The following is a 27,500-nucleotide window of genomic DNA, read 5'->3' on the forward strand; positions in this document are numbered from 1 at the left end:
TCCGTGAGGAGGTGGAGGTGGAGGAGGTGGAGGTGGAGGAGGAGGAGGAGGTGGAGGTGGAGGAGGTGGAGGAGGTGGAGGAGGAGGTGGTGGAGGAGGAGGTGGTGGTGGAGGAGGAGGAGGAGGAGGTGGAGGAGGAGGAGGAGGAGGTGGAGGTGGAGGAGGAGGAGGTGGAGGAGGAGGTGGAGGAGGAGGAGGAGGAGGTGGAGGAGGTGGAGGAGGAGGAGGAGGAGGAGGTGGAGGAGGAGGAGGAGGTGGAGGAGGAGGAGGAGGAGGAGGAGGTGGAGGAGGAGCTGGAGGAGGAGCTGGTGGAGACGGTGCAGAGAGAGGTGTGGGGGGGGGGGGGGGGGTGGAACGTCTCCTGGCCAGACGTCGCGCTGACAGACAGCCAGACTGCGCCGGGACCGCAGGCGAGGTCAACCTGTCAGCCCGGGAACTGGCTTGTCAGGCCGGGTAGACAAACAGAGAGTGAGATGTGTCAAAGAGGTGTGGCAAACGAAAAACACACCAGCACCCTGACCCCACACATGGTGTGTGTTTGGGCGGGAAGAGGTGGGTGGATGGGCCGAGAGATGAGACGTCCAGCAGGCAAACAGTCGTGGCGTGTTTTGTTGAGGATCTCTGGTCAGGTGCTTAGACTTGATGTCTTCCGTCGCCCTGACCTAACCACTGCTGCAACACTGCCTGCTTGTGAGATTGCATGTGTGTGTTTGTGTGTGTTTGTGTGTGTTTGTGTGTGCCTGATACGGCTTTGTATGTAGGTTTGTGTGTACTTGTTTGTTTGTTTGTATATGCGTCGCTATGTGTTTGTAAGTGCATGTACACATTTGTTTGCGTATGTGAGTGTATGAATGTATGTGTATGTGTGCATATGTGTGTGTGTGTGTTATAGTGTGTGTGCATGTGTCTGTTTGCGTGTAACTGTGCGGCTGTTTGTCGATGTGTGTATATGTGTGTGTACATGTTTTTGTGTGTGTGTGTGTGTGTGTGGGTGTGTGTGTGTGTGTGTGTGTGCGCATGTCACATGCTGACGTGGTAGAACCGTGTCCAGTGTACTCCACAACCAGCACAGCCATTACTCAGTATTGCTGTGTTCCCCCTGACACGCCATTTCCGTGAGGGTTAGGGTGGAGGGGGGGGGGGGGGGGGGGCTTTGGTGCGATGATGCACCAATTAAAAACCTCCCAGAGAGCTCCCTGAGATCGTTCAGATCCCGATCAATATCTAACAGATTGGCCGCCGCCGCCCAATGTTGAATGAAGGTCGGGCAGGCCGCAGCAGATGTTACGTCACGGAGTCTTCCCACACAGCGTTTAATTCCTCCCACGCTCGTCCGTCCCCCCTCCCCTCTCATCATCGGGAAGGGATTCTCACAGAACCCCCTCTTTTATCTGAGCCTCAATCGTCTCTAGTTACACAACACCAACGACAACCCCTAAACCACCCAAAGGATATCGGTGTGGAAAAAAGAAAAAGAAAAAGAAAAAGTTGTTTCTTCCTCCTGTTCCCTTCATGAATAAATGCACAGTAAAGTAAGTTTAATCAAATGTGAAACAGAAACGCCAGGGGGACTAATACACTGACAACACTGTTTAACGACACCATATGGTGGCGATACGCTATGTTACCCCAAGCTACATAAACTTGATGAGGTTGTGAGTTTAGAAGGGTTTAGAACGCAGAAGGTTGGAGGCTTTTACAGATGATGGGATGGAGATATCAGCGTTGATGAACAAGCTGAAGGAAGGAAGCGTTCCCCTTGGGGAAGGGATTACGCTCTAAAGATAGGAACCGACGCACTTGCAGAGGGATTTCTTAGTGCCGGAGCAGAACACACAGACTAAGAAGCAGGCAGCACACAGGCAGGGGAGTAACGCTTCTGAGAAGCCCCCCCCCCCCTCCCCGCCCGTTCAGACTCCACCTGAATGGATGAGTCACTTTGGAGGAGCTTCAGGCTCCGATAGGTTTGGATACTACACACTTCTTGTTATTGCTTGTTGTGATGCGGCCGACGAGATTGCTGACGCCCCTGCCTGACAGCGGTGGTGGGCGGCTGGGTGGGTCGCCTTCACGGGTGCCATCATCAATTCTATTTTTCTCCAGGTTCAACCAGGGGGTGTGGCTCCTAAGGTGCCCCCTGGAATGGCTTTCGCTGAGCTGTCACTTTATATAAATCGCTTGAGAGTGCAATTTTTCTCTCGCACGGATCGACGGCGCGGGATGTGAAAATGTTTTCTCCTTTCCCCCGCCGCCGCTGAGGCTGTGTACTTTGCTGATGGCTCGTAATAGGCGCTTTAATTTGTTTTTCCTTAAAGGGATGAGGATGATGATGGTGGCGAAGATGAGGGCTGTCTCAGTGCTGCCTCGCTCATCCGCTTCTTATTCGTTCCTCTTCTCAACTTCCTGTCTGCCTCCGCTTTTGTGCAATATGAAAATGCGGTCCCTGTTAATGAGCCATAATTAGCCCCTTTGAGACTGTTACTGTGATTAAGGGCTGTGCAAATACAATCGACTAGACTTGAACCATTTCATCATTGTTTTAACAGGGGGCAGGTTTTATAAAGTGTTTCGAGACTCCCACACCCAGCGGAAAAGCACGACGCCCAAATGTCGGCGACACACCTTAAGGCACCGTTAAACAAGATGCCTCCAACCCCCTACCTGCTCCTTAATGTTCAGCATCCAAATTCACTGTGAGTCGCTTTGGAGAAAAAGCTGTTAAAGGTCCCATGACATGCCACCAGGTGTGAGTGTGATTACCCGTTACAAGCCGTTGGGGGGGCAGAACTAAGGGCAGATAAACATACCCTTATGACATCACAAGGGGGCGTGTCCACCTAGATGTGTGACGGATAGATGAGCAACGTTTGCTTCAGTCCACTGGGTAGGCTGGTAGACTGATCTATCCAGCGCACATCTAGGTGGACCCGCCCACTTGTGATGTCATAAGGGGCAGATTTTCAAAACGGCTTGTAACGGCTAAACACTCACACCTGGTGGCATGTCATGGGACCTTTAAAGGGCTCATGTCATGCCACCAGGAGTGGGTGTGATTAGCTGTTACAAGCAGTTTGGCACAGGGAAGGAACGATTTTCATAGTGACATAGTGACGGTTCACTGGGTAGGCTGGTAGACCGATCTATCAAGCGTACATCTAGGTGGACACGCCCACTTGTGAGGTCACCATGAAAGCCATTCCTTCCCTGTGCCAAACAGCTTGTAACGGCCAATCACACTCACACCTGGTGGCATGACATGTCCCCTTTAACTTCCCTCTGAGTCCAATCTACGGGACATCGAGACTGGGATGACACCCATGCACACTGCCAGATTACATCAAAGATGCGCGGCTTGTCGGCCCCCAGCCTGGTTGTTTTCGGCGTGTTCTATGGCAGGCAGGGGAACACTGGGCTATGCACCGTGTAATGAGCCGTTAGCCGACAGCGCTAGCGGCACAGAGACATATAAGCAGCGGTCTCCGCCGCCGCCGCCGCAGCGGTCAATGCTAACGACGCCCTGGGGTGAGCCGCGCCGTTCAGCCTCCTCTGAAATATGATTTGTGTCCTGAGGCAGAGGATGGGCCCGTCTGAAGCGCCTTACAGAGAGCCGGAGAGCTGCTCTGTTTCAAGGTCTGTCACGGGATGTGAACGCTTGAAGGGCCCGCTATGAAGAGACTGTTAGGAAGTCCTTCAACATCGCACCGCACCCCACCACAGACCACCAGAGGACAGACCCACCACAGACCACCAGAGGACTGACGTACCACAGACCACCAGAGGACTGACCCACCACAGACCACCAGAGGACTGACGTACCACAGATCACCAGAGGACTGACCCACCACAGACCACCAGAGGACAGACCCACCACAGACCACCAGAGGACTGACGTACCACAGACCACCAGAGGACTGACCCACCACAGACCACCAGAGGACTGACCCACCACAGACCACCAGAGGACTGACGTACCACAGACCACCAGAGGACAGACCCACCACAGACCACCAGAGGACTGACGTACCACAGACCACCAGAGGACTGACGTACCACAGACCACCAGAGGACTGACGTACCACAGACCACCAGAGGACTGACGTACCACAGACCACCAGAGGACTGACCCACCACAGACCACCAGAGGACTGACCCACTACAGACCACCAGAGGACTGACCCACCACAGACCACCAGAGGACTGACGTACCACAGACCACCAGAGGACTGACCCACCACAGACCACCAGAGGACTGACGTACCACAGACCACCAGAGACTGACGTACCACAGACCACCAGAGGACTGACCCACCACAGACCACCAGAGGACTGACGTACCACAGACCACCAGAGGACTGACCCACCACAGACCACCAGAGGACTGACGTACCACAGACCACCAGAGGACTGACCCACCACAGACCACCAGAGGACTGACGTACCACAGACCACCAGAGGACTGACCCACCACAGACCACCAGAGGACTGACGTACCACAGACCACCAGAGGACTGACCCACCACAGACCACCAGAGGACTGACCCACTACAGACCACCAGAGGACTGACCCACCACAGACCACCAGAGGACTGACGTACCACAGACCACCAGAGGACTGACCCACCACAGACCACCAGAGGACTGACGTACCACAGACCACCAGAGGACTGACGTACCACAGACCACCAGAGGACTGACCCACCACAGACCACCAGAGGACTGACGTACCACAGACCACCAGAGGACTGACCCACCACAGACCACCAGAGGACTGACCCACTACAGACCACCAGAGGACTGACCCACACAGATCACCAGAGGACAGACCCACCACAGACCACCAGAGGACTGACGTACCACAGACCACCAGAGGACTGACCCACCACAGACCACCAGAGGACTGACGTACCACAGACCACCAGAGGACTGACCCACCACAGACCACCAGAGGACTGACCCACCACAGACCACCAGAGGACTGACCACCACAGACCACCAGAGGACTGACGTACCACAGACCACCAGAGGACTGACCCACCACAGACCACCAGAGGACTGACGTACCACAGACCACCAGAGGACTGACCCACCACAGACCACCAGAGGACTGACGTACCACAGACCACCAGAGGACTGACCCACCACAGACCACCAGAGGACTGACGTACCACAGACCACCAGAGGACTGACGTACCACAGACCACCAGAGGACTGACCCACCACAGACCACCAGAGGACTGACCCACCACAGACCACCAGAGGACTGACCCACGGCCGTTCCCCCTCCGACAGTACCGCTCACCGGAGCAGTGTTTGAGAGATCAAGTACGGTAGTCAATAATTCATCACCCACGGAACAGTCGGTATAGGACGGAGTGTTTCACGGTGCAAAGGGGGGCACAAGAAAACCGTCCACACGTGACGCTTGAACCCTAGTGCAGAGGGCGGTCAAACACACACAAACACAACTCTGGATAGTGTGACCCGTCGGCTGACCGTTCTGTTTGACCTCACGAGTGAATGGGTTTTGGTCGGCTGTGCAAACAAGGTGGTGTCGTGACCGGGTCTTCTATCCATGTTTCATGTTGGAGAGGGAGTGGAGATGTGTTGGACTGAGAGAAAGCTTGTGAGTTTCCATCGAGCTGATGGCGATGCCACCTGTTGGACGATAGCAGGACTGGACATTAAACAGTACGAATGTATCTCTCCCTGTGCATGTACAATCACTCTATCAGTGTATATATACATACACTTTAATGAATAGATGCTATGCAGGAGCAGGTAGGGTTGAGGAATATGGTTCAAGAATGCCGACAGGCAGACTGTGAACATTTAGGATCGAACCAACAACCTTTCGGCTGGGAGTCAAACACCGTAACTATCCAGTGTATCCTGCCAACCTGTCTTCGCCTGTTGAGTCAATAGAGGAATAAAGAGGATGAGTGCAACAAGTTGGCATCCAAAACTTAAAAACAACAGCTCTCTGATCGCAGAGGGTGTTCTGACAGCAGGGGTGTTGGCTTTTCAGTAGAACACAGGTGGCTGTGTGTGTGTGTGTGTGTGTGTGTGTGTACTGTGTGTGTGTGTGTGTGTGTGTGTGAGTGTGTTTGCCAGTGTATGTCTGTGGTTGTGTGTATGTCTCTGTGTATGCATGTGTGTCTTTTTCATGCAGGTCCAAGTGCGTGTGTGTGTGCGTGTGTGCGTGTGTTGTTCTTTTTTGTGTATGTCCGAGTGAGTGTGTGCACGCGTGAATGTGCGTGTGAGTGCGTGTGCGTGCCACAACAGGCTGCGGAACGCTGGGAACCAACTTCTTACTTCAAAGGCTGCATCTCCTACTGCCTAAACCTCAACTCACTCCCTGATCTCTCCTCTCCTTCTGAGCCTTCCTCTCCTCTCCTTCTCTCCTTTCTTCCTCCCTCGTTTGACAGCACTGGTGCCTTTCTTCTGCGTGAAGAACGCCTTGAAATGGGATGAAGGATGACTGCTCTTGACTCCTGACCCCAGCCAAATCCAATCGAGAGATTGAGAGAGAGACAGGGACTCCAGGGAGACAGGGAGAGAGAGAGAGAGAGAGAGAGAGAGAGAGAGAGAGAGAGAGAGAGAGAGAGAGAGAGAGAGAGAGAGAGAGAGAGAGAGAGAGAGAGAGAGAGAGCAATATATCTTGAAAAGGTTGGTTCAATATGTGCAAAGAAATCAAATGTTTAAACTTGTTCTCAGTTGAGTCACTCTATTATCGTGTTACCCTCAATTTCCTCAGCGCAATCTCTTGAATGTCACTGGTGCAAAAAGCCTTTCAATTTATATAATAACAAATCGGATCAATCGGTTCCACATCAGTTGAGTTAACTAAATCGCAAATGACAGAACAATCCAATGCAGAAAAGACTTGAAAACCCTGGTCTTTCATCATGTCAGTCGTTCTGAGGTGGACAGAACGGTGCGAAAACCTATAGGGGCGTGGCCTGCGCTATTACATTCCGGGGATACGCCCCCCGAATGTATTTTTATAAACCATCTCTAATTTGATCAATTTTGTGCACTCTGGCATCTTATTTATCTGGCATCTTATTTAAATTACAATTCAATATAACTCTGTTTTGTGTATAAATGATAGACTATGTATTGTGTGAATAAATATTAGTAGTGAATTGTTATTAGTTTTGAGTAGGAGCAGACAAACTGCTGTCACGGTTTGTGCGCGCGCACACACACACACACACACACACACACACACACACACACACACACACACACACACACACACACACACACACACACACACACACACACACACACAACCACACACCAATTTGGTTACGTTCATGCAGTGCAGTGCAAGCATATCCATAAGTCTCTCATGCCAGGGGCTCAATGTCGTGACGGAAAGGTGAGGAGGACTGCTGTGGGATAAGAGGCTTAACGCGTTTGAAAACATCACAACCCACTAAGACTGAAGCGTGCCGCCAAAGGCACCCTGACGTTCAGGGGATTCACCGACGCTCGCGAAGGAAAACAACACACACGTGCCAGAAGTGAAATCAATCCCACCCCCAAACACACCCTCCTCCCGCCTACTCCCCGTCTCCAGCGGAGCCCAGCGTTGCTTCATGTCTGACAGAATGCGCTCTCTCGAATATGCCATGAGCCATGACAAAAGTAAGACGTTTCCTAAGATGATAAATCGGATTGAATCAGTCAATGTCTTGCCTGCTTCCAAAAGTATGCCGCCTCATGTGTCAGGAATCCGATCAGTCGAGACATGGTGCGTGATTATTTTGCTTTTTGTTTGGATGCGTGATATGAGACGCCGCTGTTGTGCATGCAGTGTGGGGGCGAGGGAGGGGTACCAGTGTATGTGAGGGAACCCCCCTGCTGCAATAACAACTTTACACACACACACACACACACACACACACACACACACACACACACACACACACACACACACACACACACACACACACACACACACACACACACACACACACACACACACACACACACACACACACACACACACACACACACACACAGTGGATCGGTCCATGCAGCCTCACGCTCAGCGAACCTGTTATGCAAAAGCGTATTTATTTTTCTCCAAAAATACCCCATCCGACTTTAAATGGCAATCCGTCATATTGAACAAATATTTTATCCAGGTAAACAGCAGCGTATGCAAAAAACAACAACAATGTATTTGGAATAATCCACAACACGCAATCCAATGTATCGGGCTACGCGATGTTTTGGGGAGATTCCTAACATAACACGCATGGAGTGGAGCATTTGAACCTTCCCCATGTTGCTTCCTTTCCTTCGACCGCCTGATAAAAGTTAGTCCTCTGAGTCTGATCCCACAGCGGTCACCCCTGTACGGGGCACCGGACCACGCGTGCCATCAGCCTACATCACCCCTCCACTTCTCCTCTTTACGCGTGCCCGAGCACCTTAACAGTTGGACGTACAGTGGCACGAAGGCTCACCGGGAGCATCATCCACGCCGGGGAAGCCGTCGGTATGTAAACACTCCCCTACCTTCTACCTTGGTGAGGGTGAGGACCGGGCTGTTGCAAGCGGAGAGCGGGGCGACCCTGGCCGAGTGTTTCTTCATGCCGATGGAGAGCTCGGGTGGGCAGAGCTCCTCCCGCGTCGACTACATCGAACGGACGTTAAGACACTTGTCGGGACACCCCTCACACGTCTCACACCCCACCGCAGCCCGGGGTCGTGTTCCTTCAACGGCCGGTACCAGGTCTCCTCCGACCGCTCAGTGTCCGTTTCCCTCCGCGCATTCAACTCTCTCTCGCTCTCTCTATCCGAGCATTCAATTCAACCTCCTTCTCTTGCGCGCGCTCTCTCGGTCTCTGTCTGTGTCTGTCTGTCTCTCTGTTTTTCTCTCTCTCTCTCTCTCTCTCTCTCTCTCTCTCTTCTCTCTCTCTCTCTCTCTCTCTCTCTCTCTCTCTCTCTCTCCAAGCATTCAACTCTCTCTCTCTCTCTCTCTCTCTCTCTCTCTCTCTCTCTCTCTCCCTCTCTCTCTCTCCCGTCTGCTGGTGTGTCTCACTCGTGATAGATCCCCCCCTCTCCACCCCAAATCTGCAGGTATCCCGTGCCGTGCTGTAGTCTCCCTCTCTGCGCGGCACAGTTTGCAATTACTGCAATTTGCCACGTCACGTATCCATCACACACATGCACACGCGCGCGCGCGTACACACGCAGGCATGCACTCGTGCCCGGATGCACACCAGAATGTTTGCGTGACTGCGCGTGTTCGTGCGCGCTGTCCACCTTCCATATCCCAGTACCCGACGCGTTTCTCTCCCTGTTCCCCGGGGAGCGCACTGCACCGAAGCTTCAAGGAAACCTTGTTCGGTCTTTGGACTCTGTGGGATCGGTAACGCATGGAAGGATGTGAACCGTCAAAAGTGCTCGGCGTTCTTCAGTCAGACTGAAACAATGCCTCAACGGCCATCCAAGTGTTTGCGTTGTTTTCTTTGCCTTGTAGCTTGTTTGGGGCTTAGCATTGTCAAGGTCAAACCGCCACATATGCGCAATTTGGTCTCTGATCACGTTTCTGGTGACTTTTTTTGTCTACACTTCCTATTCGTAAAAGCCTTCACGTGAAATGTATATATATATATTTATATATATATATAAAAAATAAAATAAAATATAGGCCTATATATATATATATATATAGGCCTATATTTTATTTCATTTTTTTTGCCTTATATATATTTTTGATATTTTTTTATATACAAGTCTTAAATCACCAGAGGAGATATCATAAAGGTTTCATTCTCTCAAAACTCCCAAATGTGATTAAGTATGAACAGGCATTGGGGTTTCTTTATCGTGCACAAAGCGTTACGTAACGCAGCCTTTCCAGGGGTCTGGGTGGACGTGAATGTGAGGCGACCACAACGTGAATGCATTTGTACACCAAACAGAGGACTGGTTCAAGACGTTGTCAACGACACTTCGCGTCGTGATCGAACATCCCCCTTTCATCACGAGGGGACGGACGGCCACCGTGGCGCCCCAGGTTGTTCCCTCGCTGTCGGAGCGTCACCACGACAGCATCAAAGTCTACCGGCACGCCTTTCCCTGGTCTGCTGTTCCTCCTCCTCCATCTGTGTTCCTGGATGAGGTCATGCAGCTTGTGTGTGTGTGTGTGTGTGTGTGTGTGTGTGTGTGTCTGTGTGTGTGTTTGTGTATAGGTGTGTGTGTGTGTGTGTGTGTTTGTGTTAATTTGCATACGTCTCAGCGTTTGTGTGCATCCGAGTGTGTGTCTTGTGTGTGTGGACGCAAGTTCGCGTTCACCCGAGTGCATGTCCGAGTGTGAGTGTGGAACGGCATGCACACTCTAGGGAAGCCACCCTGAATAATTCAAGGTGAGGACTCTCCCTCACGCACACACGGGGAAATCTCCTTCGACTGCCAAGAACTAGGACAGGGAGCTCTTAAAAAGCACACACACTACACAGTCCAAACTAAGCCAAACCCCCCCCCCCCCCACACTGCCTGCTATTTCCTGCTGACTGCCATCCAAAGTCCAGCAATGGCTTCCGACGGCCGCACTTTGTAACCCAAACACAGCGAGTGTTTGGGTTACAAAGTGGAGCCGTCGGAAGAGGGAGGAGGAAGGAGGCGTGGGTTAAGTGAGGAGCAGCAGGAAGTGTGATGGATAAACAGAGCTTCGTCGCATCATCATCATCATCATCATCATCATCATCCTCATCATCATTACCCAGGACAGGGTCACACTGAGGATAACATGACGGGGCTAGCCCTCTGTGTGAGAGTGTGTGTATTTGTGTGGTGTGTGAGAGAGTGTCTGTGTGTGTGTGTGTGTGTGTGTGTGTGTGTGTGTGTGTCTTTAGGTGCATGTCTGTAAGTATGTGCTTGGAGTGTGTGCGTGCGCTCGCTCTATCAATCACGTCGTTCAATTTATCTCCTTGGGTGTTTGTGTGTCTGGGTTTTTGTGTGTTCCAATCCATCCATCAGTCTATCTCCTTATGTTTGTCTGTGTGTGTGTGTGTGTGTGTGTGTGTTTTTTGTCTGTGTGTGTCATCCCTTTGTCAAACAATCCAGTCCATCTCCTTCTGTTTGTCTGTCTGTGTCTGTGTGTCTGTCTGCCCTTTGTCAATCCATCCGTCAGGTTATCTTCTTGTGTTTGTTTGTCTGTCGGTGAGTGTATGTTTGTGTGTGTGTGGGTGTGTTCTTTGTCCATCCAATCCGTCAGCCTGTCTGTGTTTGAGTGCGTGCGTGTGCTTGTGTGTGCGCGTCTGTGTGTGTGTGTGTGTGTGCATGTGTGCGTGTGGGTGTGCACGTGATTGGTAGCGTGCGCTGTGGCCGTGGGCGTCTCCCAGGTAAGTGGGAGCAGCCCGGCAGCGATGTCTCGGTAGACGGGTGCCGGCTGATTGTGTGAGTTCTGGGGTGCGGGGGTGCGGCGGTGCGGCGGTGCGGCGGTGCGGGCGCTGTCGGCGCTGGCGGTGGAGCATGTACCGTGACGGATGGGGAGAGAAGGAGGGAGGTAGGACGGGACGGGACGGGGGGGGAGGTCGCGTGGGAAGCAGGCGTGCTTCCATACCTAAAGGTGACTCATAGACTTTTATCTCAGAGAAACAGAGGAGGATCAAAGTTGCCGGTGCTCTTGCGACAAAGCGTGACAACGTCCCTGCCTCCCGCTGTCTCCCTGTTTCTTCCTCTCTCCCCCATGCCTTCTCTCCCTCTCTCACGGTGTCACTCTCTCTCCCTTCCCCCTTGCTCACGTCCTCACTCCTTCCCTTCCTCCGCTCTCTTTCTCACTCTCCCACTCACTCACTCAGCCAGCCCCCCCCCCCCCCCCCCCCCCTCTCCTTTTTCTTTCTCCCTACCTTCCTCTCCCCTCCCTTTCTCTCCACTCTCTCACTCGACTCCCCCCCGGCCCCCCCCTCCTCACCCTGCCCCCCCTGTCTCTCACTCACTCACTCACTCACTCACTCACTCACTCACTCACTCACTCACTCACTCACTCACTCACTCACTCACTCACTCACTCACACTCTCTCTCTCTCTCTCTCACTCCCTCACTCTCTCTCTCCAAGTCAGGCATGCAGGAGAGTATGAGAGTGAAGTATAGGTTAAGGGAGCGTTCAAACTAAAGCCAAAGGAAGTGTGTATTGAGCCGGCTGCCATGTTTTATTGTCAGCGTTGTCTTTTCTGACTTCCTGTGGATTAGGAGGATGCCGTATGGGATGCCGTATGGGCCTTTGGCGCAGTTATTGCTATCCACTCATAGGCCTGATTAGCATCATTATACTGCAAGGGAGAGAGAATAAACCAAAGACCGTTCGTCACGTGTTAACAAAGAATGACAAACACTTTTTCATAAATGTGTTTGAAGGCACGATTATTAATGTCAGACTTTCTGAACGGTATTCACCTTACCCAAAGACCAGATTCTACTTCTTGGTAAAGTGAATACCTTTCAGAATTCTGACATTACTTGACTACATTTACTGATTCTAGTCCGTAGATATGTTAAGATTATATATTAATATCTTGTTCTACAATATATGCATTGCAAAAGAAAATGTTTAACTTAGTACCTATCAACACTCGCATAAAGGGACTAGCATTTCACTCCAAACAAGTACTGTATTCTATCGACTTCTTTGCTATATAACACTACAAGCCTATCAACAGTGTCCTTTCAGTTCGTTTTAGGGCTAGACTGTAGGGTTTATTATAGGAACCTCTGAAAGAGACATCACTTACAGGAGTCGCAGCAAATGAACGAGGGTAAGTGGGTGGAGAGAGTTTAAGACACAGAGGGGGATAGAGAATAAGACACAGTTTCGGAGAGAGAGAGAGAGAGAGAAAGAGAGAGAGAGAGAGGGGGGGGGGGGAGAGCTTGGAATGAGACAGAGAGAGAGAGAGAAAGTGGAGAGAGAGAGAGAGAGAGAGAGAGAGAGAGAAAGTGGAGAGAGAGAGAGAGAGAGAGAGAGAGAGAAAGTGGAGAGAGAGAGAGAGAGAGAGAGAGAGAGAGAGAGAGAGAGAGAGAGAGAGAGAGAGAAAGTGAGAGAGAGAGAGGGGGGGGAGAGCTTGGAATGAGACAGAGAGAGAGAGAGAAAGTGGAGAGAGAGAGAGAGAGAGAGAGAGAGAGAGAGAGAGAGAGAGAGAGAGAGGGGGGGGGGGAGAGCTTGGAATGAGACAGAGAGAGAGAGAGAAAGTGGAGAGAGAGAGAGAGAGAGAGAGAGAGAGAAAGTGGAGAGAGAGAGAGAGAGAGAGAGAGAGAGAGAAAGTGGAGAGAGAGAGAGAGAGAGAGAGAGAGAGAGAGAGAGAGAGAGAGAGAGAGAGAGAGAGAGACAGAGCATTGAGACTACAAAAAGGAGGTAGATGGGCTCTAAATCAAGGCCTATTACAAGTGTCAGTTGAGGTTAAGTCAAGCCTCCGACGGGGCCTCACGGGGCCCTCACGGGGCCCTCACGGGGCCCATACGTCTCTAGAAACAGATCCCGCTCATCCTCCCCGACAGCTGATGGACTGACGAGCCGCACCAACCAACGGGGCTCGCTGGTTTCCCGGGCCCCCCAGGGAGCCAGCCCAGGAGAACAGTAAACAACATTACTTTCCCTCTTTTCCGCCAAAGTCACAGCAGGGGACACGGCTAACCGCAGGGTTTGCCTTTGTCACGTTACGACAATAAAACACATTTATGATTTATGACGACCAAACCCTAATAGCCGCAGCGATTCGTGTTCACAAGCGAGCTAATCTAAAGAGCCGCATTAATTCCCGTCTGTTTGCGTGCGATTCGCTTCTCGCCGTAATACCGAGCCGAGGCATTGTGGGAGGATGGTTTGAGCTGAGCGACTGCAGGAGTTTACTCTCGGAAAGCCCTACCCAGCCCCCCCTCTGATCGCCGGGCTCTGGCTCTGCTGATAGCAGGAGTGCGTTACGCTTCCTCCCGAACAGGCTGATGGGCTTCCCTCTGACAGCACAGTGCGGCCCTGCTGCGGAGGATAACATCAAACCACCCACGACGACATGACAAGCTCACCCTGGCCAACTTCGGGCACACGCACGCTGACACGCAGACACACACCCTGATGTGTAGGGTAACAACACACACAGACCTACGCTACACACAGACACACAAGTAAATGTACGCACACATGCACCTGGTGTGTGATGTCATGAGCACACACACACACAACATACCAACTTACAATTACCTACTCGCATGCACATGAGCACGCCACAAACACACATGCAACTATGCAAACATACACGCATAATCACAAACTTACATGCACAGACAAAGACAAAGACACACACACACACACACACACACACACACACACACACACACACACACACACACACACACACACAAAATCTCAGTCGTACACATGCACCCACACAAGAACACACAGACAGACTCACAGGCCGACTATCGGGGAAACGCTACAACAAACAGCGTGTTTATTTGACCACTGTGTTAACTACTCTGTGTTAAGGCGCTGCCAACCCTTCTCCAGGTTTCGGATTGCCGGCAGAGTGCTGAGGTCAGAGCGCTGCTCCACTACCGCGGCAATGACTGACAACTCGCGTACCTTTGAAACACACTGGACACTACTCCTCTGTAGCACAGCGTCCGTCACAGGGCTCTCTCAACCGCTATCGATGTATAAACGATTCTTTAAAAAAGCGACTTGTAATAGCGTGTAATAGTCCCGGTAAGTACGCGCGCGGACCCTTCGGCGCACACTTAATCAGAATGTTATATTCTGTGGGTAATTTGCATTTCCTCCGGGGCCCGCGGCGCTGACAGACCAGTCCTGTTTTATAATGAGGATCGGGCTCCCGAGGAATGCTGTAACAGAGACTTTGTGGATGTATCCTCCTGTGTAGTGATATTAGGCAGCAATAGACTCCGCAGGGAGCCATCGATTCCAAACACTGGCTGTAGCGTATGGTTCGAAATCGCCGCGTGCCAAATCTATAGTCATTAGACTTTCATAGACACAATCAGGCCTGCCTTAACCTGCCATTGGGCCCTGGGGCTGAGGTTTCGTAGGCCCCCTGAGAGGGGATCTTACAATGAAGATGTGTAACTTATTTCCGACATTTTGCCGTTGTTGACGGGGGGGGGGGGGGAGTGTGGCTGTGGTGGAAAGGGGCCACTGGCCCTCTTTTTTCTTGGCTGATGATAGGCCTCTGATCTTTGTAAGCCCCAAACAAAAAATCACATTCTCTTGGGCCTTCGCCTTTTTTTTTACTGCAGCTCATGATAGGCCCCCCGATCGGCGTAGGCCCTGGGGCTTCAGCCCAGGCAAGCCCGTGCATTAAGGCGGCCTTGGACACAATTAGTACATGTCGTATAGACACGTACTTCAGAAATACCGTGGACATTCTGTATGGCTCTGATTGTTCGCAATATAAAAGGATTAATAGCGATGGTTAAATGTTAAGCACAACAGTTTGCACAATTGCTGCAGTGGGAGTTGAACTAGTGGCATTTGGCCAATGCAAAAATGAGTGATGGGGTGTCGAACCGATGTGAAAACTCGCTGCCTGACTCAATAAGAGTCAGGCAGCGAGCTACAACGAGAAGAGCCTCTTTGCCAGCATATCTCTTTGGAATAAATAATTGGTATGTAATGTTATATACATTTTTATAATATTAAGTTATCCAACACGAGATCATAGCACAAGAATATATTTTTCACAAGAATATTAACATGCTAATAAAATCCCCCCATGTCCCAAAACCTTGTCTTGAGAAGCCTGCTTGTGCATAATCAGTTCTCAATAAATCTTTTTCTTTTTTAATCCATCTCTTCTGGCAGTACTATGTGTTAGGGTTATCCGATGAATGCTATCACATCTTCAGTGAATTGCAGCATCTCTCGTCCAATGGCGCCATCTGCTGTTCAAAATTACGATACAACTCACTAGGATAACCTCAAATTATATATTTTGTTTGCCATAGCCATGATGAGCATGGTATCTGTTAACAGAAATAAAAAATGAAATACACATAATATATTATTTGGGTATTTTACTCTCATTCATATGTATCTTGTTCAGGTGTTATAGCAAAAAGGTAAGGAAAAGCATTTCAGGCTTCAATGTTGACTCATCCTCATCATAATCATGCTGTCGTCAACAGATGTAATTATGTTCCAGCGCCAGATGTCCTACTGAACAGTGCGGGATCATCTGGATGATTGGGGCACAATTATGATGACGTCCAAACGCTGTTTCAGATATCCTTCATGTGACGCACGGGACGTGAACTGTGGAACATGTTGTGGTAATCAATCAGACAAACATAACAATCAGGTAGATACAGTGGAAAAGATTTGCAGATCATGTTTAGATAACAATAACCAGACCACATGATCAACACCATTGTCACAGTGTAAAGAGCTACGGATTACTGGACAATATGGACAATAACACCAGTCGGTCCCATCACGTAAGTCCATCATTGGATGTACTAAGGGAGACAGTGCCTCGGATATACCTGCAGGGGGCACTGTGACTCTAGTTTTGGTTAAACTGAGAGTGGCAGCAACCCATTAAAACCTTGCTGTCAAACCTTACGGTTCTTAGGTGAGAGAATGGACCGGAGAGCCATGCAATTGATTGGATCTAGACGGTGGATCCCCATTGATTCGGAGAGATTGGAAATTGGATTCCAGACAACCTACTGAAAGACCATCGCAAAGGGACACCTGCAGAGAACAGATTGAACCAAAGGATGGAACACCTGAAAACACAATGCAGGCCTCTTACATTAGGACAGACACGCACACACACACACACACACACACACACACACACACACACACACACACACACACACACACACACACACACACACACACACACACACACACACACACACACACACACACACACACACACACACACACACACTGGCATCACTAAACACACCTCACAGCCCCAGGCAAAACCACAACACATTCATAAACACACTTGCATGTTCACAGCATTTGCGAAGAAGTGTGTGTATTTTTGCACGTTCTCTGCTTCACACAACAGAAATAGGTAGCAGGTATCAAGCTGGTCCTCTATTACCTTTCCTCCACCCCCACAATCACTCTCTCCCCTTCTTCCCCACACCCCTGTCCCCCACTCTGCCCCGAGTCAAGTGAATTGCCTAATGGCACCCACTGTTCCCCTGATGACAGAAGAAGGGGGTGTGGTTTCGTGTCCTGTGGAAGTAGTTCCAGTATGTGGAAGGTGGAGATAGAGGAGGTGGGGGTACAGGAGGTGGAAGCCATCACACTGCCTGGGCGTGTTTGCCCCCGGCCAAGACCCCGATGGGGGATTGACATTTTCAATCCGCACCCCCATGTGCTAGGTGGGTACGGAGGCTCAGAAGTTACACAGATCTGAGCATGAGTCACCCTAGATGAGACGAGGCCATTCTCTTTTTTAAAGCTGAGCTTTTGGAGGTATTGAATAGTAGTGTGTGAGAGGTAGGAGCATCGTGCTGGAACGAGGGTGTTGGGCTTTGATGCAAGGCATTGTGCTGGGTGCAAAGCATTGTACTGGATCGAATGCATTGTGCTGGATTCTCTTGTCTGTGCTGGGTAGATTGCATTGTGCTGGAGCCCTGTTTATTGTGCTGGGGTGATGCAGAACTGACGTGGTCGTCTCACTAAGTGTGCCGATTCGCAAAAAGTTGGGGCGTACCATGTAGGGGTGGGGAAACACGTGTTCATGGAGGATTTATGATTCTTTATCTTCTATGAGTCTGAATCTATATAAAACTTCCAAAAATCTTTTTATTTTATTTAGGAATATTCATTAGCGATTGTTTGTCGTTGGTCTTAACAACAACATAATCTTAGACACACTTTACTCTGCTTTCGTGCCATACTTTTTCACAGTGCCTTTCTTTATGCAAAGTGGACCGGAGTTGATCTTGAAATCAGCACCAACATGTACTCAATCGAGAATGGATCTTGAATCAGCAATCATTTTGAAATCGAGAATCGATTTAGAATGAAATCGTCCCCCCAGGAATCGAAAGCGAATCGAATCTTGAGATACCCTAAGATTCATTCCCCTTTATACCATATAATGATAATACTGACAGCATACCGTTGGTATTCCATTCTTCTAGTCCATCTAGGGTAGGTGGTCCTGGCCTAATGCAGTCAGAGTCAGTGGGCCTGATGAAGTGGTTAAGTGTATAACCCTGTAGTATGTATCACAGCGATGATTCACCCAGTAACCTGTGCCCACGCTCCAGTCACAGGAACGGCAGGTCCAAAGCCCCCCTACAGCTAATCAAGACCAATCAACACCTTGGTATCGTGGTTAATTAGGATGAAGGTAATCATAGTTAATGGAGGGGGAGGGGGGGGGGGGGATCCAGCACTCAATGATGCTGTTGTTAACCTTGGTTAATACATGTTGGTGGCATTGAGACATTTCTGCATTCACCAGCAGCACAGTAACCAGTGAATTGTGTGTGTCTGTACAAAAGCAGAGAAGGATGGCTATGCTAATCACAGCAAGGCAGAGGCCCTATGTGGCTCTCTAGGGAGGTCAAGAGAACTGCATGATAAGGATCATGGCATATTTGTATTGATAGCACTATAGGCCGAAGCAATTGCTTTCATCAAGTAATGAGGTTCAAGTGTAAGATAAAGTGAGCCGTCCTTGGGTTTCTCCTTTAGAGACTTGGATGGGGACGCCATCAAGTCCAGCACAGGCATTCATTTGGTCCACACCACTGAGCCGCCTCCATTGTGCAGCGGTTTAGTGACGAGATGTCATCGGACTCCGACATCGTTTGAGGCTGGCGGCCTGACAAAAAATTTAGCAGGGCTCCCTTTGCCTTTTTCTTTTTTTTGCATTTAATAATTCAACGGCGGGGAATAGCTTCAAACAAAAATACTCTGGATATAGCAACACACCGCACCGGAAAAACCAAACGTATACAGACGGAGCAAATAGCAGTGCAGTGGTGCGCGCTACTGTAACTGACGTAGCGCTTACAATAACAAACACAACCTTAACCAGCATCACTTGGTCTTTGACGGGGAGGGAAGGGGATATGGGCTGGGGGGGGTGGTCTGTTGGGTTCCCAACCTGTGGAGAGTGAGTGTGTGTGTGTGTGTTGGGGGGTGGGGCACTCCCACTACCAAGTTATCAGCCTGCTCTAGACCAGGTGTTTGGAGGGCCTTCAAACGGATAGGACCAGATGTGTGTGTGTGTGTGTCTGTGTGCAATCATGTGTGTGTGTGTGTGTGTGTCTATGTGCGAACATGTGTGTGTGTGTGTGTCTGTTTGTCTGCATGCAAACATGTGTGTGTGTGTGTGTCTGCGTGCAAACGTGTGTGTGTGTGTGTGTGTGTGTGTGTGTGTGTGTGTGTGTGTGTGTGTGTGTGTGTGTGTGTGTGTGTGTGTGTGTGTGTGTGTGCTTGCGTCTACAGACTCATAACACTTGAGGGGGGGTTATTTCGTGTCTCACCCTCCACCTCAAGGATGCATCACAACCAAGCGGGCGAGCGAGAGAGTGAGCGAGAGAGCGATCGAGAGAGCGAGAAGCGAGCGAGTGAGAACGAGGAACAAGAGATGGAGTGGGCGGACCTCCTTACCTGCGGACCCGTAAACCCAAATGACTCAAATGAGACAATGCATGATGTTGTTTTCACCGCGTTGCCTCGAGGCGGCCACTGTGTGATAACGAATCCCCTGCACTCAAGGAACAAAGCCTGAAATCAAGATCTACTCTCTCAGACTAACGTCCCCGACCCCCAGGTTACAGGGAAATGAAAGATTGTGAAGGACGTTCACTTATACTTGGTCATTTTCTGTTTCGATTACTTCTGTGCCAGTAGGCCAGTCGATATGAACAGCAGTTAAAGCTATAGGAAGGCCACTTTTATAGGAAGCCTTTTTGGTCATTTCTGTTCAAAATCTCTTTCCATCCTCTTTGCAGCAATCAATAAATAAAGAACGAAAATTCTGGCGCTCACAGGCCTGTAAACAGCCCAACCAATAGTTTAATTTGGCGGTTGGCTGCTTTAAAAATCGAGCTTACTCTGGCTAGTTTCCCCAAATAAAAATGGACAAAAAGTCGACGCATAAAATGTTATACCATAACAGCATTGAGACAACACTAACCCCGCAAGCCTCTACTGATGATCACATAAAACATCATACGAGATGACGCTTCTTCCCCAGTGACCACCACCATTACCACTGCGGGCGCATTCGTCTCTCGGCGGGCTGCCAGACACATAAACGGGCCCGGGAAGTGTTCGATGACCTTCTCCACCACGCTCCCCGCTAAAACCCAGCGGTCCACGCTGATGCTTCAAGACCCAAAGGGGGGGGGGGGGGGGGGGGGGGGTTATTTATATAAGCACGGTGATCAAGTGCTCATGCTCCAGTTGTGAAGGGATTTGAACCACCCCACCCCCTACCCCATCCTGCCCCTCTTGTCCAGGGCTCCCTGCTCCTAATTGGTCGATTCTCAGACCAATGATGATGTGCACAATTTCATTATACACATCATACCATGGAGTATAATGATGTGGAAAGTGGTGGGGGTGGAGGGGTGTATATCTCCACCCTTGGCCTGCTCTGAAAAGTCACGGATGCAACGCTTACGTAGACGTCTTAATATCGTCACGCCGACCAGACCTCAAATGGTCAAACGCGCTGGGACTGGAAACTAGACCCCGTGCGTACATGATGAAAGGCATACGCTAAAAGCAATTTAATTTCATGGACACAAGATAACCGTGTAGTGTTCAGCGATTTGCTTCATGTCTGCCCACAGAGAGGAGTACTTCGGTTCACATATACACCTGTGTCTTGACACTGTTGAACGCAAATAACCCCACTATAAGACAAAGATGTACGAAAGAGAGTGCTCAGTTCAGGACCAAAAACTCTACAATAACTGAGCAACCAGTTATTTTATTGTTATATGATACCACAGTTGAATACGTGATCCTGATTGGGAAATAATGATCCAAGGGTGTGCATTATTTTTCGATAACACGACAACTCTGTCTTTTGACAGTTTCCAAATCAACGTGCTAGAAATTCAACATAAAAAAACGGTCCAATACATCTATCGTCCAGATAGATTCTTGACAATGAAATAGAATAAGCACAAAGCGCATATTTTAGTTTCAGCTTATTCGGTTGCTAAAAAACCCAATAAAGTCATAGATGAAAGTAACTCATATCCAATGTCTGTCGGAATAAACCACTTTGGCCTCACTTCCGTGGCATCACCACCACCATCGTACATTATTTTCCGATAATGGGACCCCCCTTCGTCGTTTATTCCTTACACAACGGGGAAAAAGTACCAAGATGGAAGCTTGGTATGTGCGTGACATCGTGTGAAACCCTGCACTTTCTTTCCATAGTCGAATCTAAAGCTCAATCCCATCAGAAGAAAGGTGTTGATGCGCTGTGGGGTTGCGTAGGGAAACCAGTGGTGCAGCTTGAACAGAGATGGTCTTTTTTTGCTGAATCTGCAGTTCTGGGTTTAGTCTACAAAGGGAACATGGAATCTCTTTTAATCCATGCTGCTGTCCTCATAGACCCGAAAGGCACTCCAGACTAGAGGAGGAAATCTTCAAACTGAATTTTAGATACCGTTAGCCCTAGCCAGTGCGTAATTCACCGAAACGCACACACGCACCCTCTCTCACTTACACACACGCACACACACACACACAGACTTACACACACACACACACACACACACACACAGACTTACACACACACACACACACAGACTTACACACACACACACACACAGACTTACACACACACACACACACACACACACACACACACACACACACACACACACACACACACACAGACAAACACACACACACACACACACACACACACACACACACACACACACACACACACACACACACACACACACACATGCTGCAATAACAGCAAAAAAAAACACAGAAGAGGGAGGTTGGGTGGTGTGGGCTGTCTCACAGACTGTGATTGCGATGAGCTGCAATCATCCTCAGATTCCTCACAAACACTGTAAATGCAGCGTGAGTGCTTTGACGACCGGGGACAATGGAAGAGACACATGGACAAGGAGATCGTCAAAATTCAGGCCTGTGCACTGATTTTGGTTTCACTCAGTTTGAAGCCATTCTTTGTCTGTGTGACCATATACCATTTTCTTTCTGAGATTCGCTGGCAAGAAAACAATGATCACGTGCTATTGTCTTGACCGTGAAAAGGAACTCTCCCCATTTTGACGTTAGTTATTTTACTTGTTACTCACCTGCTTTCCAAACAAGAGGGCTGTAAAATCGAGTGATTTGAGGCCAAACATCTTATTTTGTTAAAGCGACTTAAAAGCTTTTTGCTTCTGGGTCTGAAGATATGACAGGTGCTAATTAACCTTTCTATCATTTGAACTCTCCTGTCGAACTAGCAACCAACCAATCAGCTTTCATCTATCAAATGTATCACACGTCCATAAATCTGATAAGGTTTAATTGCTTCGGACACTTTGACTGACTCCATTATAAGCCTTTATTTCAGACCGAAGCCACAAAGCCGACAAGGAGTTGGATTATTTAAGAATCATCAATCAGCGGTGCCCTCATCTGCGATAAGAAATCACATTTGTAGCCTATTCATAGAATCTTGTGTCAGGGTCTTATTTGTCCCGGCCTATCCTCATATCTATCCTCATATCTTCCCGAAGCTCGTCAAACATGGCTCTCTGTGCCTGACAGCTACTGTTCATGCCGCTTCCTCTTAAGAGTCTCAGCTCTACCGACTTCTCTGTCTCCTTTCCTCCTCTCTCTCTATAATATCAAAAGTAGCAGAGCCTAACAAGGAAACTGAATAACCAACATGGACGGGCTGATTTATTTGGAACCAGTGATATGTCCCCTCGCGGTTGTGGCTTGCATGTATAAAATATACATAATTCAGCAACTGCACTAACAACTGTCTCCGTGAAAACAAAACAACGAAAGCTGTTTGCCAAAGAGGTACATCACGTAGCACTACCCTTCCTGAGCGCTGCTACATTTTTCTAAACATAGCAAAGCCATTATTCACTCAGAGGTAAACGGCTACCGATGTAAAGACCACTCAGAAGGGGTCAAGTGTGTTTACAGACAGATTTGTGTAGCGTCCAACGTGAAAGTGTGTTAGAACAATAAGCACTCAATTAAAGTCTGTGCACGGCTAGGCGGTTAGTTTAGCGCCGCGTCACTGACTGTGTGGACGACTTCCACATTTAGCACTCTGGATTGCTGCGTTGAGGCATTAGGACGGAGCTGCCAAATGCACAAACACACACAAACACACACACACGCACACAGACACACACACACAGATACACAGACAAAGGCATGCTTCTTTTCAACCACTCGCTGACACTCTGAGAAATCCTGAGAGAGGACGGGAGCAGTGAAGAGCTAGCAGGTGTTACCTGGATAAGACTGATCCATAGAGGCTAGCAGCTAGCAGGTAGCAGCTAGCAGGTAGCCAGGCAGAGACAGACGGACGGCTAGATAGATAGAAGGAAGGGCATATGGAGTGAAAGAGAGGAGGAATGAAGATAGTAATATTCATATAGATTAGATAGATAAAGCTAAATATAAATACAACTAAAAATGATAAAGAATGAAGAAAGAAAAATTCTAATAAAATTATGAAGCAGAAATACTAAACTAATGACCAAAAAACTAAAAGGAAGTCTCTCTCTCTTGTTTCTATATCAGAGGTCTTTGTTGAATGCACTTACTGTAAGTGCCCTCGGATAAATGTGTCAGCTAAATGAAGGTATAGAATGTAATGGATAGATAGAAGGTATGAGATATAGATGGATGGATATAAATTAGCAGACAAGAGTGTTCGAGGATAGTTGAGGTTCCTGGCCTCTGGCTTTCAAACTAGCAGCAAAGTGTTGTATCTGGACTGCATGTAATACTCATACAGCCCCTCTCATTAAACAGACTCAAAGTATAATCTAACACGATAGAGTGCTGTGTTTTAAGTGCTCACATTTTAAAAAGGGATTCTTGTATTTTTTAGAAATGCATAATTAGAATGGCATTGTCAGGTTCAACCAATTCAACCCATTTAAGGGCTTTTAATATATTAAAATGCCAACAAATTCATAAAGAAGTCCCTCCTCACAAATTATCCTTTTGGTTGATGGTTATAACAATTACTTTGGCATGGGAAATTGCACACTTCCATAATAATTCACTAAATTATAGACCTGGCAACGCTGTAATCATCAAGAAAGTAGTTCTTCAAAAGTGTTGAAGACAGCATTTATGATCCAACGCAGGACAAAGTTTTATATTTTTGCCTGTTTTGAATATTCTTGCATAGATACAAAGATACTTTTTATTGGCAATGTACAGACATTTTGATTAATACAATATATGACAAGACAAAGCACATTTTTTATGTACCTATACTACCTTTACATACCATCCATCCACATACTAGCTACATTTACACTTTTTACATAAACCTACATACTTCCTTTAAATACTATCGATCTACATACTACCTGCCTTTACATACTACCTATCTACATATTACCTCCCTTTAAACACTTTATATACTACCTTGATTCCGTCTGTTTTGACTCTAATCTTCTAAAACCCAAATGTGGACACCACTGACTATGGATTCACACTAGGACGGGAAGACGATGATGAAACCCCCTGTAACACGTGGAATATAGAACAGTGCAGATATAGTATTGAGTATGTGGTTTTTGTCTGTTTATCTAAGATGCACTTGTGATTGGTCTATTTTGCGCAGAGTATAATAGATTTTCTTTTTCTTTCTCCGACACGGCTCAGAGCAACGATAAGCATAATCAGAAGAAAGCTAGCTCCCTTCTTTCACTTACTTTCTGTTATGGATTATCTGTTACAGCAGCCATTTACAACCGACTTCTTCACCTTGGGAGGCACTCCCTAGAAACAGACCGTGGCCTGAGAAATGAGGAAACCTTAAAGTCTGACAGTTTGTGGAATGGATTTGAAAGAAAAGGTGGTTCCCGACACCTGAATTTGGCTAGCAAAAAGGGTTGTTTAGGATGAGGGATTTATATGTACATGTGAATGATTTTTGAAACGTGGTAGCATCAAAGCATACAATGTGTGTGGGTGTTTTTGTGTGTGTGTATTTGTGCTCATCAAACCAGAAACAAAACCCATTACAATTAGGTAATTTGGAAGAGTGCACATGTACAGGTTATACTCACTAGGAGTGAAAACAAATAGTTCCAGGCAACGGAGCCTAATCATGCACGACGTGCACAAACAAAGTCCTACACGTTTGACGTAAGTAGAATATTAATGCTCCACTTGCGAGGGAACCTTTCCCGCTAAATTAATTCCTGGCTGCTGCAGTCACACACAGTGCAGAAGAGGCCCCCAGTGTCACTCCTCTGGCCGTCCCCTGAGCGGGACTGGACTGGGGCCGTAGCCAGCGCCGTGTCCTCGACGGGTCACAGACGAGCAGTAGATTAATTACAAAGGGATGCAGGAGCAGTCTTCCCTCAACGTTGTAATTAACCACAGCTCATCTTAGTACAAGTGCGTGGATAGGGTTTAAAGGGAGATGGGAGAGGAGGGGGGGGGGGGGGTGGATTGAGTGCATCGCTCGGATTGGCTCGTAAGCCTGCAGGGTTTCCGTTAGAAGGTAGAGCGATGCCCGAGCTGAAGGATGAACGAGATGAAGAGGAAAGAGGCTGATACAGTGAGACACTAGTCTTGTATGTGTGCGCACACGCTGTGTGTGTGTGTGTGTGTGTGTGTGTGTGTGTGTGTGTGTGTGTGTGTGTGTGTGTGTGTGTGTGAGAGTGTGTGTGTGTCTGCGTGTGTGTGTGTGTGTGCATGCGGAAGGCCATGAACATGAAGACGCTAACTTAAATCCAGCATGCTTAGTACTTTTTGCCGGACATTTTGGTGTCATAGATAAAGAATTGGTTCCCTAAATATCCTAGGAAAAATGGGTTGCTGAAACGGCTTCACGACGCAGATGTCCGCTGCTTTCTCCACAATGAATAGTTTCAATTTAAATTTTTTCAGAGGAAACCCGTTTTCATCCCAAAAAAGAAAACATACATTACAAACATACAGACAGACAAAAGCTCTCCTTCACACCAAAACCCCACATATCCTCCCTATATATCAACCATTAGTTATTAATACAAGGTACAATGGTACAATGGTAGGTACGATGAATAGTTCCCGCTTGGCTTGAGAACAGTTCCCTGGCAGTACCTTCATGCAGTCCCACCCAGGGCGGTTGATGACATCCCTCAGCGGACAGCTTTTACTAGAGCACTGCTCTAGTAAAAGTCAGGCAGGGAGAGCAGAGGCGTCGAGGTTTCTATCATTTCCCTGACTCGCAGATCCTTCAGTTCACAAAGTGCCTCAGGGGAGCTTTTGGGAAGAATAGGGTGAAAATAAATGACTTTGGTTGCAACCAACTGGCACCGTATACAAGCAGTTGTTATTCTAGGGTGTTAAATCATGTGAAGTTATGTACTTAAACTCATCCTCAGTTATCACTTGTTATTACCATAGACAGTTCAGTAATAATACCTGCGTGTGTAATGCAAATGTGTAGCGTACAGATCTGTTGGTGAGTACGGCTGCACTGTTAAAGAGCCAAAATACAATAGACAGATTAAACAATCAATGGTTCCAAATTTTGTAAAACATGTTTGAAAACTTAACAACATAGGACTATAAAGGTTAGAAACCAGCCAACAAGTTCCCTTCGAACGGTTTAAACTTTCTTTTCACTGAGTCCATAATTATTAATCACTGCTAATATATTCATTAGTATGTTCTCTTGGGGCCTTGATCAGTCATAGTTCAGCCATTGGTTGAATGTCAGAAAAATGAATCATCCCAATCCAGTCAACATGGCAACCCTGACATCAGCACCGTATGAATATGAATCAATTCCAGAGGGCCTCTCAAACTAGCAGGCTGTGGATACAATATTAATCGTCTCATAATGCAGCTCTTGTGGCCACGCATCGCATGGGGGGTGTGTGGGTGTTCTGTGGGTGACACACCAGGCTGTGCAGTACATTAACTGACAGGAGCCCTTCAAAAATGTATGCACATGAACAAACTGCGGAAAGAAACTCAACTGACCCCCTCGCTGGTAGTCTTGACCCAAATACGACCGCATTACTCGCTGCCTCGCTCTCCTCAAAACCCTCAGCGTGTGAACGTGCGTGCGTGTACGGGCCTGCATGTGTGCGCAAAAACATGTGTGCGCACATGCACCTGAGATGGTTCCTCCGTGCTCCAATACTCGCATTTCCCACCGCGTAGGCGATTTCAGGAGCCTGTTCGCTGCGGGTGGCAGAGAAGGAGGAACTCAGCAGCACTGTGCTCAGACGTGACAGTTCACTGCAGCTGTAGTCACATGCTGTGTTTTAGAGTGCACAC

The 27,500-nt window shown here is 48.5% G+C and overlaps 1 protein-coding gene across 2 annotated transcripts in view; it reads right to left on the bottom strand.

Annotated features, from left to right (window-relative positions):
* slc35f3b (solute carrier family 35 member F3b) overlaps nt 1-27,500 on the bottom strand; it is a 51,327-nt gene that overhangs the window by 19,394 nt on the left and 4,433 nt on the right. The window contains exon 1 of one of the 2 annotated variants that reach the window (XM_060073494.1): nt 8,533-8,942. The exons of the other annotated variant lie outside the window; for it this stretch is intronic. Within the exon in view, the coding sequence (XP_059929477.1) occupies nt 8,533-8,608 (76 nt within the window). The 5' untranslated portion in view covers nt 8,609-8,942. Of the gene's footprint in view, nt 1-8,532; nt 8,943-27,500 lie in introns of those variants that run through there. 2 annotated transcript variants of the gene reach the window in all.

The sequence above is a fragment of the Gadus macrocephalus genome, chromosome 15, assembly GCF_031168955.1.
Source record: "Gadus macrocephalus chromosome 15, ASM3116895v1".
In the NCBI taxonomy this organism is placed as follows: Eukaryota; Metazoa; Chordata; class Actinopteri; order Gadiformes; family Gadidae; genus Gadus; species Gadus macrocephalus.